The sequence below is a fragment of the Diospyros lotus genome, chromosome 8, assembly GCF_014633365.1.
Source record: "Diospyros lotus cultivar Yz01 chromosome 8, ASM1463336v1, whole genome shotgun sequence".
Lineage (NCBI taxonomy): Eukaryota > Viridiplantae > Streptophyta > Magnoliopsida > Ericales > Ebenaceae > Diospyros > Diospyros lotus.
Genome location: NC_068345.1, coordinates 5,483,590 through 5,499,138, shown reverse-complemented (window position 1 = coordinate 5,499,138; position 15,549 = coordinate 5,483,590). Strand labels below are relative to the sequence as shown.

Here is a 15,549-nt window from a genome sequence, read left to right as displayed (position 1 = left end):
GAAACATGATGGATCGAGCAACTTCCAATAAGTGACAATTTCTTCTCTCAGTAACACCATTTTGTTGAGGGGTATATGCACATGACCTTTGATGAAATATGATGCGATCACCAATCAAGACTCGACCCAAGGCTGACCCAACTAAACCGAAATAGTATCACCAAAATAGTAGTGCTATAATGTTATTTTAATATTTCTTAAGTTTTAGAATTCTACTTGATTTAGGATTCTATTTTATATTTCTACTTGATTTAGGATTCTATTTCATGTTTCTACTTGATTTAGGATTCTACTTCATATTTGATTAGAGTTTTATTTTTATTAAGATTCTAGTTGACTTTTATTTAGGATTTATTTCTATTAGAATTCTAGTTGGATTTTGTTTTCCAAATATTAGATGGATTTGGATTAGCCAAACACTATAAATATACTTAGGATCTAGAGATTGTAATCAAGTTTTTCTTAATCAAATTTCAGCAACCTATTTGGGTTTTCTTAGCAAAATAGTCTTGTTTTTGCGTCTTCTTGAAAGCCAAGCTTCGGCCATTGAAGTTTGCTCTTTCAAGTGTTTATTTTGGTGTGTTTTCTTCACACTCGCGCTACACGCTGCGTCAGGTGGTATCAGAGCGGTTAATCAACCAATCAGATGGCCAATCTTAAAGGTAACGGTAGCAACCAGCCTCGTGACGGTGATCAGGGGTTGTCCGCAGTTTGGAGAGCAATCGAAGAACAGCGGGAAATAACTCGTACTATCCAGCAGCGATTGGAGCAACATAGCAACCAATTGGGCACCTTACTACGAGTTGATGATAACAGGAACCTGAATAATGGGGTGAATCAAGTCGGAGCAGGAAGATCACCCATTAATCATGTCCTTGTTAATCCTAGAAGACCAGTGATTGAAGATAGGGATGAAGAGAATGATTTTGGTCGAGCAATAGCTAACCCTGGTGGTAGAGGGGTTAGGAGGAATGCGCATCAGTACAACCACTGGGGCAACGATGAGTATAAACTAAAAGTTGATATTCCTACCTTTAGTGGAGATCTTGATATTGAGAGTTTTTGGATTGGATCACTGAGGTTGACCGTTTTTTCGAATACATGGAGATCCCAGATGAACGACAAGTAAAGTTAGTGGCTTACAGGTTGAAAGGCGGTGCATCTGTTTGGTGGGAGCGATTAAGAGAGACGAGATTGAGGGAAGGCCGACTGCCAGTTCAGACATGGAGACGAATGAAGCAGCTGTTAAGAGGTAGGTTTTTGCCCCCTGACTATGAACAATATATGTTTGAAGCTTATCAAAGATGTGCACAGGGAATGAAGAGTGTGAATGAATATACCTCTGAGTTTCTGCGATTGGCGGAGAGAAACCAATTGTCAGAAAGTGACAATCAACAAGCAGCTCGTTACTTGAATGGATTGAAGCTTGCTATTCGTGATAAAATTGGGGTTCAGATGGTTCTGAGTGTGCAAGAAGCAAGGAACTTAGCTTTAAAGGCTGAGTTAATGTTAAGTGAGAGATCTCGTAATGACAACTATCGTTGGTATAGTGGGAATGAAAATAAACAACCAGCTTTTGATAAAGGCAAGTCGGTTCAAGGAGCGCAGCCCTCCAATCCACCCCATACAGTCAACCCTAATAAGGCTACAATAAGGGGAAACATTCGAGTTAACATTGTAGAAAAAGAAGAGGAAGATGTTGCTGAAGAGAAAGTATATTGCGGGCTTGATGGGGAGGATGACAAAGAAGATTATGGACATGAGCAATATACCTGTGTAGTGAGGAAGTTAATGCTATCTCAAAAGAATGAAGATACTACTCAACGGCATAAGCTTTTTCGCACGAGGTGTACGGTGAAAGGAAAAATCTTTGAGTTGATTATTGATAGTGGAAGTCAGGAGAACATCATAGGAAGAGACGTGGTGGCAAAGATGCAGTTAACTCCTGAAAAACATCCAAGCCCTTACATGATTGGATGGATCAAAGAAGTTTGTGGCATACATGTGGATGAACGTTGCAGGGTGCCTTTCTCTATTGGTAAGTACTCCGACGAAGTCTATTGTGATATTGTTGATATGGATGCTTGCCATATTTTATTTGGGAGGCCTTGGCAATTTGATGTGCATGCTACGCACTCGGGTAGGAAGAACACATATCAGCTTGAGAAAGAAGGTGTGTGTTATACTTTGTTACCCGTGGAAAAGAATCAAACCAAAGCTTCTAAAGTGGAGCTTGATTTCGAAGATTATGTTGTCCCAGCAACCTCAACGTTTGCAAACTCAGGTCTGATTTATGCTGCTAACATGACAGAAACTCCAAGGTTATTGACTTATACTGGGGTATTTTCCAATCCCGATGGCTCAAGCATTGCTTCGCAGCCCAAGGATGATGGTGTTTCCTCTGATCGACTTGCAACTGTAAAGGAGATGGAGGTCATGGTAGCAAATCCTTCTACAGTTTATTCAAGCTCTAGCATGGTTGAATCGAAGGCAATAAGATCTACCAGATTAGAGAAGCGCTCAAGATGGAAGGTTCAACGTCTTCAATCTAACAATAATAATACAATGGAGGCAGAGGGCAACAAACATGGTGATGGTTGGACCCATGCCAACGAAGATAGGGCTAAGAGGGGAAGGAATGTCTTTGCTTATGTTCCCTTAGCAGAAAAGTTCAAGCAGTTCAAGAAGATGTCAAGCAAAAGTTGCACAAATAAGAAATATAAGGCGATAGCTGACAAGCATAGAAAGCACAAGGTATTTGAGATTGGAGATGAAGTTATGATCTTTTTGAAGAAGGAACGAATTCCAGCAGGAAAGCATAACAAGTTCAAGCCAAAGAAGTATGGTCCTTACAAGATTCCAAAGAAGACCAATGACAATGCTTATGTTGTGGATTTGCCTAATCATATGGGTATTTCTAAACATTCAAAGTGGCTAATCTCTCTTCGTACTTATCGAATGTGGATTTGTCCAAACAGGATCAAAATTCGAGGTCGAATTTTTTTTCAAGTGAAGGTGAATGATGCGGTCACCAATCAAGACTCGACCCAAGGCTGACCCAACTAAACCGAAATAGTATCACCAAAATAGTAGTGCCATAATGTTATTTTAATATTTCTTAAGTTTTAGAATTCTACTTGATTTAGGATTCTATTTTATATTTCTACTTGATTTAGGATTCTATTTCATGTTTCTACTTGATTTAGGATTCTATTTCATATTTGATTAGAGTTTTATTTTTATTAAGATTCTAGTTGACTTTTATTTAGGATTTATTTCTATTAGAATTCTAGTTGGATTTTGTTTTCCAAATATTAGATAGATTTGGATTAGCCAAACACTATAAATATACCTAAGATCTAGAGATTGTAATCAAGTTTTTCTTAATTAAATTTCAGCAACCTATTTGGGTTTTCTTAGCAAAACAGTCTTGTTTTTGCATCTTCTTGAAAGCCAAGCTTCGGCCATTGAAGTTTGCTCTTTCAAGTGTTTATTTTGGTGTGTTTTTTTCACACTCGCGCTACACGCTGCGTCAAAATATTCCATATTCTTAGAGATATTCATTTAGTTCATGAGAGAAATACGATACCATTATCCGTTCGAAGAATATGGATGGATGACTGGAAAATATTTGTGACAAGTTTGTAGCATTGTTTAAAAATTATAGTCATTTCGGATTTTTCTTTCATCAAGTAAACCCAACATACTTGGGTATGTTTATCAATAAAGATAACAAACTATCGTTTCCTAGTTAAATTTAACACTCGTGATGTTTCTCACACATCACTATGAATTAAATGAAATGAAGTAGAAGGTTTGTATGCGTGAGGTGGATAAAATGCACTGATTTATTTGGGAAGAATACAATAATCACACCGAAATGATGAATGATCTTTATTAATGAACGAATGAGGGTATAGATGCTTTAAATAAGAGAAATTGGGATGGCCTAATTTATGATGCCACAATAGAACATTGGAATTAGAAAACAAAGAAAAAACAGTAGGTGACTTTGGACTTAAGGAGAACCAATACCTAACAAGTAATAGAGGCCATTTCGCTTCTCAGCATTCCCAATCATCATTTCCGACGACAAATCCTGAAATTTATAGCAAGAAAGAAAAAAAATTATTGAACAATTCAAATCTTTGGTTAATTTGCTTACTAAAAGTAAATTACATTGCAGATTTGGAACATGAAGAACTAAATTCAACTTCAACCCATTGAATTCTATATCTTCTCTCTCTGTTGTTGTTCACATGGACCCATCTGCTACATTAATACCAACATTTTCCTCACATGGTTTATAGTTACTGAATCTTGTATTGGAACTTGTCATCTTATCAAAAGCACTTGTGTTCACTATCTAAATATCATGTGGGTCTTTACATGACAACAAGGAAAAAATACATTTATGTGTTGTAAGGGCTGCGAAGCTAGTAGAGATTGATGGAATAGGTTTGGACGCACTTGTAACTAATGAGAAAATCATTAGTTTTCGAAGAATTTTCATCTATTTTGCTGAGAATGGTTGAGAGGCAACACCAGTTGTTGTCTCAGCCACATAAACATTCTTTTTCCACCAACTTTGTGGTTTCCAGTCTGTGAGCTTGCCATGAATATCCTAGCACATGTCTTTGGTATGGTAGGACTTCTTACAATGCTTACACCACAACTGCTTGTCCTTTCTAGAAGTTCCTTTTAGATTGTATCATTCATTTTGATTTGTTGCTAAAGCAGATCCCCGAACTACTATCTCGGTGGCTGAGTTTTGTATTGGAGAGAACATCACTTTTCTCCTTGTTTCTTCACGTCAGACTTCAGCAAATACCTCATTTAGTTTAGGTATAGGTTTTGTGCTAAGTATACGTCCTCGAACGTTATTAAGTTCTTGATTCAGGTCTTGTAAAAAATCAAACATTCGATCTCTTTCTACCATCTTGTTGTATAGGACTCTATTATTCGGACACTTTTGCTACCACAATTCTGAGAGTGTATTAAAATACTCGGTGGCAGATAATGTACCTTGTCAAGTGTTTCGAATCTTAGAGCGAACTTCAAAACTTTGTGATATATATCCTCAAGATCTGAGTACTGAGTACATCTCTTTCATTGCATCCCACGCTTCTTTTGCTATTTGGTAGAACAGATACATGCACCCAATCCTTTGCTCCATTGAATTTATCAACTATGTCATCACAATTGAGTTATCTGCTTCCCATACACTGTAGGTGGCATAATTTGATGGAGGTGTTGTCGTTATTCCTGTCAAATATCCCATCTTTCCTCTTCCCTTGATCACAACCAATATCGATTGATACCTCTCTAAAATTGCTCCCATTTAATTTATGAGAGGGGATTTGTATTAAGGGGTTTTCAGAATGACCAGGTATTATGGATAATTGGGGATTGGAGACAGTCGGAATCCTAGACGATTCCATTGTGGATGAAGTGGAGTTGGCCATTTGATTGGTAATGGTGGTTGCTGGTATTCATGTTAGTGATGATGGTTTGCTGGTTGGTCGACAGTGGTTGCAGTGATAGCAGCTAGGTTGACTGCAATGGCCTTACTCGTTACTACGGTTGCTAGGGTTGATGGTGATGGTCGACCAAGAAACAGACCATCGTCGCCGACGTGAATATATCACAAAGTTTTGAAGTTTGCTCTAAGATTCGAAACACTTGACAAGGTATATTATCTGTCACCGAGTGTTTTAATACGTTCTCAGAATTGTGGCAGCAAATCGATTTATTTCACAATGTTAATTGGAAGTGTCTGGATGATGGAGTCTTATACAACAAGATGGTTGAAAGAGATCGAATATTTGATTTTTTACAAGGTCTGAATTAAGAACTTGATGATGTTCGAGAACGTATGCTTGGCATAAAACCTCTACCCAAACTAAATGAGGTATTTGCTGAAATCTGGCGTGAAGAAACAAGGAGAAAAGTGATGTCCTCTCAGATACAAAGCTCAGCCACAGAGATAGTAGTCCGAGGATCTACTTTAGCAGTAAACCGAAATGAAGGATACAATCCAAAATGAACTCCTGGAAAGATCAAGTAGTTGTGGTGTGAACATTGTAAGAAGCCCTACCATACCAAAGACATATGCTGGGATATTCATGGCAAGCCCACAGATTGGAAGTCACGAAATTAGTGAAAAAATAATGTTTATGTGGCTGAAACAACAACTGGTGTTGTCTTTCAACCATTCTCAGTAGAGCAAATAAAAATTCTTCGAAAACTGATGACTTCCTCATCAGTTACAAATGTGTCCAAACTTGTCCCATCAATCTCTACTAGCTCCGTAACTTTTACAACATATAAATGTATTTTTTTTCTTATTGTCATGTAAAGACCCACATGATACTTGGATAGTGGACACAAGTGCTTCTGACCAAATGACAAGCTCCAATATAGGATTCAATAACTATAATCCATTTAAGGAAAATATTAGTATTACTATAGCAGATGAGTTCATGTGCACAACAATAGGGAGAAGAGATATGGAACTCAATGGGTTGAAATTGAATTCAGTTCTTCATGTTCCAAATCTACAGTGTAATTTACTTTCAGCAAGTAAATTAATCAAAGATTTGAACTGTTTAGTAATGTTTTTCCCTTTTTGTTGTAAATTTCAGGATTTGTCATCAGAGAGGACAATTGGGAATATTGAGAAGCGAAAAGACCTCTATTACTTGTCAAATGTTGGTTCTCCTTCAAATCCAAAGTCACTTACTGATTTTTCTTTGATTTCTAATTCTAAAGTTCTGTTGTGGCATCATAGATTAGGCCAGCCAATTTCTCTTATTTAAATCATATGTACTCTCATTTGTTCGTTAATAAAAATCCTTCATCATTTCAGTGTGATCATTGTATTATTGCCAAACAAACTCATGCATTTTATCTACCTCACATATACAAACCTTTTACTTCATTTCATTTAATTCATAGTGATGTATGGGGACCATCACAAGTGTTAAATTTAACCAGGGAAACAATGGTTTGTTACCATTATTGATGAACATACTCGGGTATGTTGGGTTTACTTAATGAGAGAAATTCGAAGTGACTACAATTTTTAAACAATTCTATAAGTTTGTCACAAATATTTTTCAGTCATCCATCCATATTCTTCAAACAGATAATGATATCGTAATTCTCTCATGAACTAAATGAATATCTCCAAGAATATGGGATACTTCTTCAAAGTTCATGTGCGACTCCTCAACAAAATGGGGCTGCTAAGAGAAAAAAATCGTCACTTATTAGAAGTTGCTCGATCCATTAATAAGTAAATTAACCAAAGATTTGAACTGTTTAGTAACTTTTTTTCTTTCTTGTTGTAAATTTCAAGATTTGTCATCGGAGAGGGCGATTGGGAATGCTGAGGAGCGAAATGACCTCTGTTACTTGTTAGGTGTTGGTTATCCTTCAAATCCAAAGTCACCTACTGTTTTTTCTTTGATTTCTAATTCCAAAGTTTTGTTGTGGCATCATAGATTAGGCCACTCCAGTTTCTCTTATTTAAAGCATTTGTACCCTCATTTGTTCGTTAATAAAGATCCTTCATTATTTTAGTATGATCATTGTATTATTACCAAACAAACCCATGCATTTTATCCACCTCACACATACAAACCTTCTACTCCATTTTGTTTAATTCATAGTGATGTGGGGACCATCACGAGTGTTAAATTTAATCGGGGAATGATGGTTTGTTACCTTTATTGATGAACATACCCGAGTATGTTAGGCTTACTTGATGAGAGAAAAATCTGAAAGTGACTACAATTTTTAAACAATTCCACAAGTTTGTCACAAATATTTTTCAGTCATCCATCCATATTCTTCGAATGGATAATGGTATCATATTTCTCTTATGAACTAAATGAATATCTCCTAGAATATGGAATACTTTTCAAAGTTCACGTACATATACTCCTCCACAAAATGAGGTTGCTAAGAGAAAAAATCATCACTTATTGGAAGTTGCTTGATCCATGTGCATTTCTTACAAAATGGGGTTGCTAGTCATGCTCCACTCTCTTTTTGGGATGAAGTCATTCTTACATCAGCATTTCTTGTCTATTGTGTTCAGTGTTATTAAAGGCCTAAGACGTACTAAGGTCCACAAGGGTCTTGGAGCTTGAGGCGCAAGGTGCGAGCCTGGTGGAATTAGGCGCAAGTTAATAAAAATAAAATAAAATAAAAATATGTCCTAGTTGAAGAAAAAGGTATAAAATAGGTCATAACTTCTAATAATATTTTAACAAGCATGTTATAAAAAAAATATAAAATTCAACTTATGCTAACTATGATATTTCCATGCTGGATCTTTTCTTCTAATAGGATCAATAGTGTTGAATGACATTTTAAATTTTTTATTCCTGCAAGATACAAAAAATGTCAACAACAATACCACTTTAAAGACCATCTTAAAAAAAACAAAGAGATAATACTCAAACTCAAACAAGTACCAATCATTATGCAAAGTTCTAAACAAACACATAAACACTACAAGTCCACAATCAATAAACACTACAAGTCTACAATCAAGAAAATATTTTCATTTTAAAAAATGCTATTTTTTTAAGTCTGGAAGATTAGCGCATTATAAGCAGACATATAAGAAAATGTTTTCATTTTGAAAAACTATCTCCCGGTATTTTGATAGCTAATATTCATTGTTGTTAAAATGATTTTTAATGAATTTTTCAAGAAATAGTAGGTATGTATTTTGGGGTGATAAAATCGCTAAATCCCGAGTTTGTACTAAAATCAAAATTTTATTTTCTTATTGTTATGGGTTTTGATTTTTTAGATATTTTTATTGAATCCAAATGAGAGTTACTTTCTTATTTATATTTATGTATTAAAGTAAATGGAAGGTAAAATATAAATTAAAGAAAATGTAAATATGTTGTAATGTATACATGCTAAAACCGAGAAGAGGGGAGTCTGGAACCAAGAATGGCAGCTAGTTTCGGTGGGTAGTGGGCTGCTTGATAGCTAATTTCATGAGGCGCGCATTTAACATCTATGAGCCCAAGGCTACGCTTGAAGGCCTGGGTGCGCCTAGGCATGCCTGGGCAAATCTCACCCGCCTGGTTTGTTTTTAGGCACCAGGCTTGTGCCTGGTATCAAGGCACACCTTTAATAACACTGGTCGTGTTCTCTCCAAAGTCCTTCAATATCAAACACCCCTTAGTGCATTGTTATTTGTCTTTCCTTTCTCTTAGGTTCATAATTCTCTTGAACCTTATGTGTTTGGATGTGTGATATTTGTTCATAATGTTCAACGCAACTAGTGCAAGTTTGATCCTAAAGCCCTCAAATGTGTCTTTTTTGGTTAGTCCTCCACATAAAAGGGCTATGAGTGCTATCATCCTTCTACGAAACAGTTCTTGACCCCACGTGATGTTTTCTTTGTTGAAGATCAAACTTTCTACCCTCAAGTTTTTCTCCAGGGGGAGAATGATACTCAAGGAGACAAACATTGGGATCTCAATTTTTTCGAGCCCTTCCCTTGGATCTCCTCATATTTTCCTTCCTAATCTGATTTGGAGCCAAAAAGGGGTGGTGATTTAGGTTAAGGGGGAGAATCCAACACTATAGACCCAAAATCAATTCTGGTTTACTCTTGGAGATCACAAGCTCCAATGCAAACTCAAGAATATGAACCGATGACAAATCCCATTACTACGGACAATCAAGAGGAGGATGAGGAGAATGAGCCATGATGTGAGGAAGAAGAGCCTATTAATAACATTGATATTTCGATTGCCATAAGGAAAGGGGTAAGATCTTGTATGAGAAATTACAGGTATCCTATATCAGATTATGTTGCATATACTAAGTTATCAAGAAATTTCAAAGCCTTTGTTGCAAAGATTGATGAGATTCAAGTTCCTAGAAATGTTCATAAGGCACTTCAAGATTTGAATTGGAAGAGAGTTGTGCTATTTGTTGAATGATAATGAGACTTGGGAGATGGTGAAGTTACCAGAAGGGAAGAAAATAGTTGGCAATAAATGGATTTTCACAGCGAAGTATAAACCAGATGGAGCTATAGAACGGTATAAGGCAAGACTAGTAGAACAAGATTTTACTCAAACTTATGGAATTGATTATGAAGAAACTTTTGCACCAGTCGCCAAGTTTAACTCAATTAGAATTCTATTGACTATTCCTGCTAATTTAGATTGGAGACCACACTAGTTAAACATTAAGAATGTTTTTCTCAATAGCACATTAAAGGATGGGGTATATATGAGAGTTTCTCCTGGATTTGAAGCTAATGGAGATCCAGACAAAGTATGTAAGCTGAAAAAGCCCTTTATGGTTTGAAACAATCACCTCAGGCTTGGTTTACATAGTTCAACACTGTTCTGAAGGGTCTTGGATACAACCAAGGTCAAGCTTATCACACCTTGTTTGTGAAGAAGAATGAATTAGGAAAACATGCAATACTCATTGTATATGTAGATAATATGGTAATCACAGGTGATTATGAAATGGAGATTGGAAATCTCATAAAGAGACTTCAAGCTAAATTCATGGTAAAAAATCTTGAAGAACTTAGATACTTTATTGGAATGGAGGTTGCAAAAAGTCACAAAAGAATCGTCATTTCACAAAGAAAGTACACACTTGACTTAGGAAGACAGGAAAACTTGGGTGTAAACCTTCTAGTATGCCCTTGGAACGTAACTGGAAGCACAAGGTGTCAGATAGTGATCCTCTAGTGAATAAAGAGAGCTATTAGCATTTGGTAGGAAAACTCATCTACTTGTCACTCACAAGACTAGGCATTACCTTTAGTGTGAGCGTGGTAAACCAGTTCATGCATGCTCTCCCACAAAAAGACACATGGAGGCATCAAACGAAATTCTGAGGTATTTAAAGAGAAATCCTGGAAAAGTGATTATTGTTTTAAAAGACTGGAGTTAGGAATGATGTTGGTTTTTTAGATGCAGACTGGGCAGGAGTTGATGATGATAGCAAGTCAACAATTGAGTATTATACAAAAGTTTGGGATAATCTAGTGATTTGGAGAAGCAAAAAATAGTTTGTGGTTACTCGAAGTAGTGTAAAAACGGAGTATAGAGCCAGAACTCAAAGAACATGTGAACTTATTTGGATACAGAGGTTAATGACAGATTTAAACATGCCGATAACATGACCTATGAAGTTGTTTAATGGCAGCAAATTAGCCATCAATGTAGTCCATAATCCAGTTCAACATGATCGAATGAAACATGTGATGATTGACATAAACTTTATCAAGACCGAGATTAAGAATGGGACTATTGTCTTGTTCTACATTTCTACCAAGTTCCAGGAAATTGATGTTCTAACTAAAACTCTTTAGAAATCAAGTTTCGATATCTCTATTAGCAAGTTGGGAATGATTGACGTTTATTCTTTAGTTTGAGGGAGAGTGTAAGAAAACTGAATAATGATCCCACAAATTATGGGATCATTTGTCAACAAATTATGCTGCATTAGTCAGTCAAATTGTGCTGCTATTTTCTTTTCTATTTTTTCTTCTGATTCCTTTGACTCTTCTTATTCTGTGAAGATTTAGTTTCAAAAGATAGGAGGATCAGTGAGGTTAATTGGTATATAAGAGGTTCTAGTTTGTTTATGTGAATAAGTGAAGGTATTTTTCTTTCTTGTCTGGTTTTAGGAACTTATTCCGATATTAAAATTCAGCGAACCTAAATTCATTAAAACCTAATTCAGCAAACCCAAGCTGCCGCAATTGTTGCTTCCAGTTTAGCAAACCTAGTCCACTTTAGAAATTGCCACTAACAGTCGCCTAGATCTGAATCAGCCTTTATTCTAAAAAGAATTATGGCTAGGCTATCGAAGTGATTCAACCTCCTGAATCGCCTGTTGCAATCGAAATTACTGCTAGACTATTGAACTGTTCAACCTCCTGGAATCTCTTTTACAACAATTTACTTCAGAATTATTGTCTCAATTTAACTGTAAGTACTGCCTCTAGATAATCGCCTAAATTACAGCACCTCTAATCTGAGTCACCTTCCTGGATCGCACTCATCGTTGTTCAGCGATCGCTCAAGATCCGCTTCTGACTGCACCTTCCTTCTCGCCTCAACCTCATCTGAACAACTTCTTTTGATCTGCAATTGAATTGTCTTCTCTGTTCTACAACACTCTAGTTTGCACCGAATTATCACTTCTGATCTGTACCCACCATCTCCTCTGATCTACAGTTGATCGTCGATCAAAGACTGATCGCCGATCAAAGACTGATCGCGGTTGCAACTCGCAATCCCCCAACCCAATCCAGTCGTCGGGAAACCACTGCAACTGATCGCGATTACTGCAGATTCAAGATCACTCGGACTCTATTGCGATTGCTATGATTGAGCATTCACCCCAAGGCTTGCTTCCACTTCGTGCCACCGTAATCATTGGAATCTCAATTCAGCAGTTGAGGACTGTTGGCTTTGATACCAATTGTCACGTTCCTAGGATTTACCTAGGACTGAATGGAATTAGGTAATAAATCGAAAGTGAGAGAATAGAGGGAGAAACAAGGAGGAGGAGGGAGAATTCAAAAGAATGGAGGAGGAATTCAGAGAATCGAGAGAGAGAAATATAATTCAAATTCATTCATATGCTGCCTATTCTTCACTTCTTCAGTCTATTTATAGGCTATTACATGCTTTCAGTTAGTAATAGATTGAAAGTACAATACTACTACAGCCTCAAGTACAACAAAGGAAAAATACATGTAACCAGACAATTACTCCTATGCCCTTGGGGTCATGACAGCAGTCTGTTGTGTTCTCCAAGTAGAAGATAAGAGAAGATTTATTATTCTGTACCTATTTTTTTTGTTCAATGTTTTGCCTAGAAATAGGCTTTGTGATCAGTCATTTGAGATAACCCACCCAGAAACAGAAAACAAATTTCATCTTCATTGAGTCTGATAACACACACACAAGTGTTTGTGAGAGTGAGAGAGCGACAACTTACTCCCAACATAATCTACTTGCAAGTTCAAACTCAAAACCATTTGATGAGAATAACAGGGACCTATCCGATAGGGATGACAATTTGACCCAAGAATCCAGAACTTTGACCTGATCCTAACCCTAATAAGACGAATGTGAGAGTGCACCATAAATATAAGGGGGGTTGTGGAGGCTTTGTTGAAATTCAATGCAGGTTCAGGCTGGGTTTGAGTATAATTTGTTTTGCTCCAAACCCACCTAGTTAAATCTTTCTTGATATTTATCAAGACCTAGTATCATTCCTATATAAGACTTAACCTGAGACGCTGGACCGAAACCTATGCACAATCTGTTTTAACTTAAATGGTGTACGTATGAATTCTATCATAAGGAGGTAAGCGATCAAGGAATTTTAGGATGGAATCTGATGTATGGGAGATGACTTTACTAGTTGGGTTGGGTTAGGGCTACACAAACTTGCCCCCTACCTGAGTCATAGCTGTCAGTGCTGTGAGACAGACATTCATCCATCCATTGTCCATGTCCCTGGTGGTCAGGATGAAAAGTCTCTTAAATTAGAGATGAGAAACTTAGGTAAGTGTTTTGGATTGCAGTGAACAAAAGCAACAGACCATATCTTAGCATGAGTGTCAAGTCTCAGGAACCTTAAAAGCAATGCAGTAGACATCATAATCAGACCCTCACTACAAATAACAAGCCACGAGCACTGCCTTCTCCACACCAAGCTAATCCATAAGCATCAGGTTTTAACAGCATCGAAAAATGGCCTCTCCTCTAAACAACTTCGACTTCCCACACTATCCTCCCCCACCGCCACCTCCATCACCATCGGACAATGGCTCCACTACTGTTATAGTAATTGTTTTTGTCTCATTTGGCGGTCTCCTCTTCCTGGCATTCCTCGCTGTTGCTCTCTGTTGCTTCATTAAGAAGAGGAAGAAGATGGTACAAGAAACTGACATTGTACATGTTGATGAACGCTTGAAGGTGAAGGAGGCCATCGTGCCAGGTCCCCATGGACCGCAAGCCGTGGTGCTGTCAGTCGAGGAAGATGTTCATGTTGGGGAGGAGATCTTGAAAAAAGAGAAATCCCTGGAAGGTATGCAAGCTAAATCTGTAGAAATGGCTAGTCAGGAAGGAGGATCTAATATTCACAGTAGGGGCCATGATGATCATCTGGATCATAAATAAACCCTGATTATGGGCATGGAAAGGAACTGCTGTTTCTGTTCGTTTCAACCTGGACATTTTCTGATTCTCAGTAACATTGTCAAATAAACACAATCCGCTGTCTTGTAATTTCCATGTATATATATATGTTCCCCCTGTTGTGTAAAAATACATTTTAAAAATCATGCATGACAAGTAGTTGGAATTGTAAGATTGTTCTTTTTTATGACCAAAGGATCACTATGACTAATAAAAGATGGCTGATTCAGCAAAATTGTTGGCAATTGGCAATGCCCCTTAGAGACTTTCTTTTTGTTCTTTGTGTTGATTTTTGCTTCTTGTGGACTAAACATGAAATGGTTAAACAAAGCTGTCGTGGCTGTTGGTAGGGCGAGCTAATTAAGGACTAAATGCAGCAGAACCTTATTAACAAGCAAAGAGAGATCTCTTCCTCCTCCTTGGGTTGGTACCGCCAGCAGGAATGCCTATGGACCATCTTTGCCTTTACTTTGCACTTTGCATTCATAAAATAACCGATATCCATTTTTTAATTTATATAAAAAATAAAAAATATGTATTCATACTATTTTGATTTAAGTGTAAAATAGAGAAAAGTTGTGTTTAATTTTCATTCTAATCAAAATTCGATTGAAATCTCAGGACGGTGACAAAGTCAAGGGCATGAGTGCATCCCCTCGTTAGCCCTTTTTTGCAATTATATTAACAAACTTTTATTTTACCTATGTATTAGTATAAATAAAATAAAATATATATTTAGGTAGTGTTTATTAATTAAGATATAGATTAGAAAAGATAAGATATAAAAAATATTTTATTTTTTTATCTTTTATAATGCGTTTGTTAAACTTATCTGATAATTTAAAAAAAAAAATTACATGACTCATTATCTGACATTTTTTAGATATGCTTATCTCTTATCCCCTCAAGATAAGTATATTTTGAATTTTATAAATAATAAAAAAATTATATTTGTATTTTTTAGTAAATTTTAAAAAATTTAACAAATAATTTGATAAAAATTTTAAAATAATTCTATATCTTAATCCATATAGTATTTTAACTTTATCTTAATATAATTTTATTTAAAAAATATGTGACTTTTTAAATAATATTTTTCATATATACTTATTTCTCATTTCTTCAAAATAAATATATTTTAGATTTTACAGATTAAAAAAATAATAATAATACATTTACTTTTTAGTGAATTTTAAAAAATTTAATAAATAATTTAATAAAAATTTTAAAATAATTTTTAACCTTATCTTGATTATTTTATATTTTTATTTAAAAAATATTTAAACTTTATTTTAATATAATTTTATTTATTTTAATAACTATT

At 36.0% G+C, this 15,549-nt stretch overlaps 2 protein-coding genes across 7 annotated transcripts in view; both read left to right on the top strand.

Moving 5' to 3' along the window:
• Window positions 1-14,152, top strand: part of LOC127807574 (protein trichome berefringence-like 7) — a 28,401-nt gene extending 14,249 nt beyond the window's left edge. For 2 of the 6 annotated variants that reach the window (XM_052345545.1, XM_052345543.1), the window contains exon 4: window positions 14,004-14,152. The gene's annotated coding sequence lies outside the window, so the exon portion shown is untranslated. Of the gene's footprint in view, window positions 1-6,644; window positions 7,071-7,360; window positions 7,497-14,003 lie in introns of those variants that run through there. The other 4 variants (XM_052345544.1, XM_052345548.1, XM_052345546.1 and 1 more) reach the window with 4 other exon arrangements.
• On the top strand, window positions 13,446-14,412 carry LOC127807576 (protein TRACHEARY ELEMENT DIFFERENTIATION-RELATED 7-like). Its single transcript, XM_052345549.1, has one exon. The coding sequence runs from the start codon at window positions 13,779-13,781 to the stop codon at window positions 14,205-14,207; it is 429 nt and encodes a 142-aa protein (XP_052201509.1). The 5' UTR covers window positions 13,446-13,778; the 3' UTR covers window positions 14,208-14,412.
• Window positions 14,413-15,549: the final 1,137 nt, after the last annotated feature.

Excerpts from the sequence above, each read along its gene's own strand:
- LOC127807576 (XM_052345549.1), top strand. The coding sequence starts at position 13,779 with ATGGCCTCTCCTCTAAACAACTTCGACTTCCCACACTATCCTCCCCCA.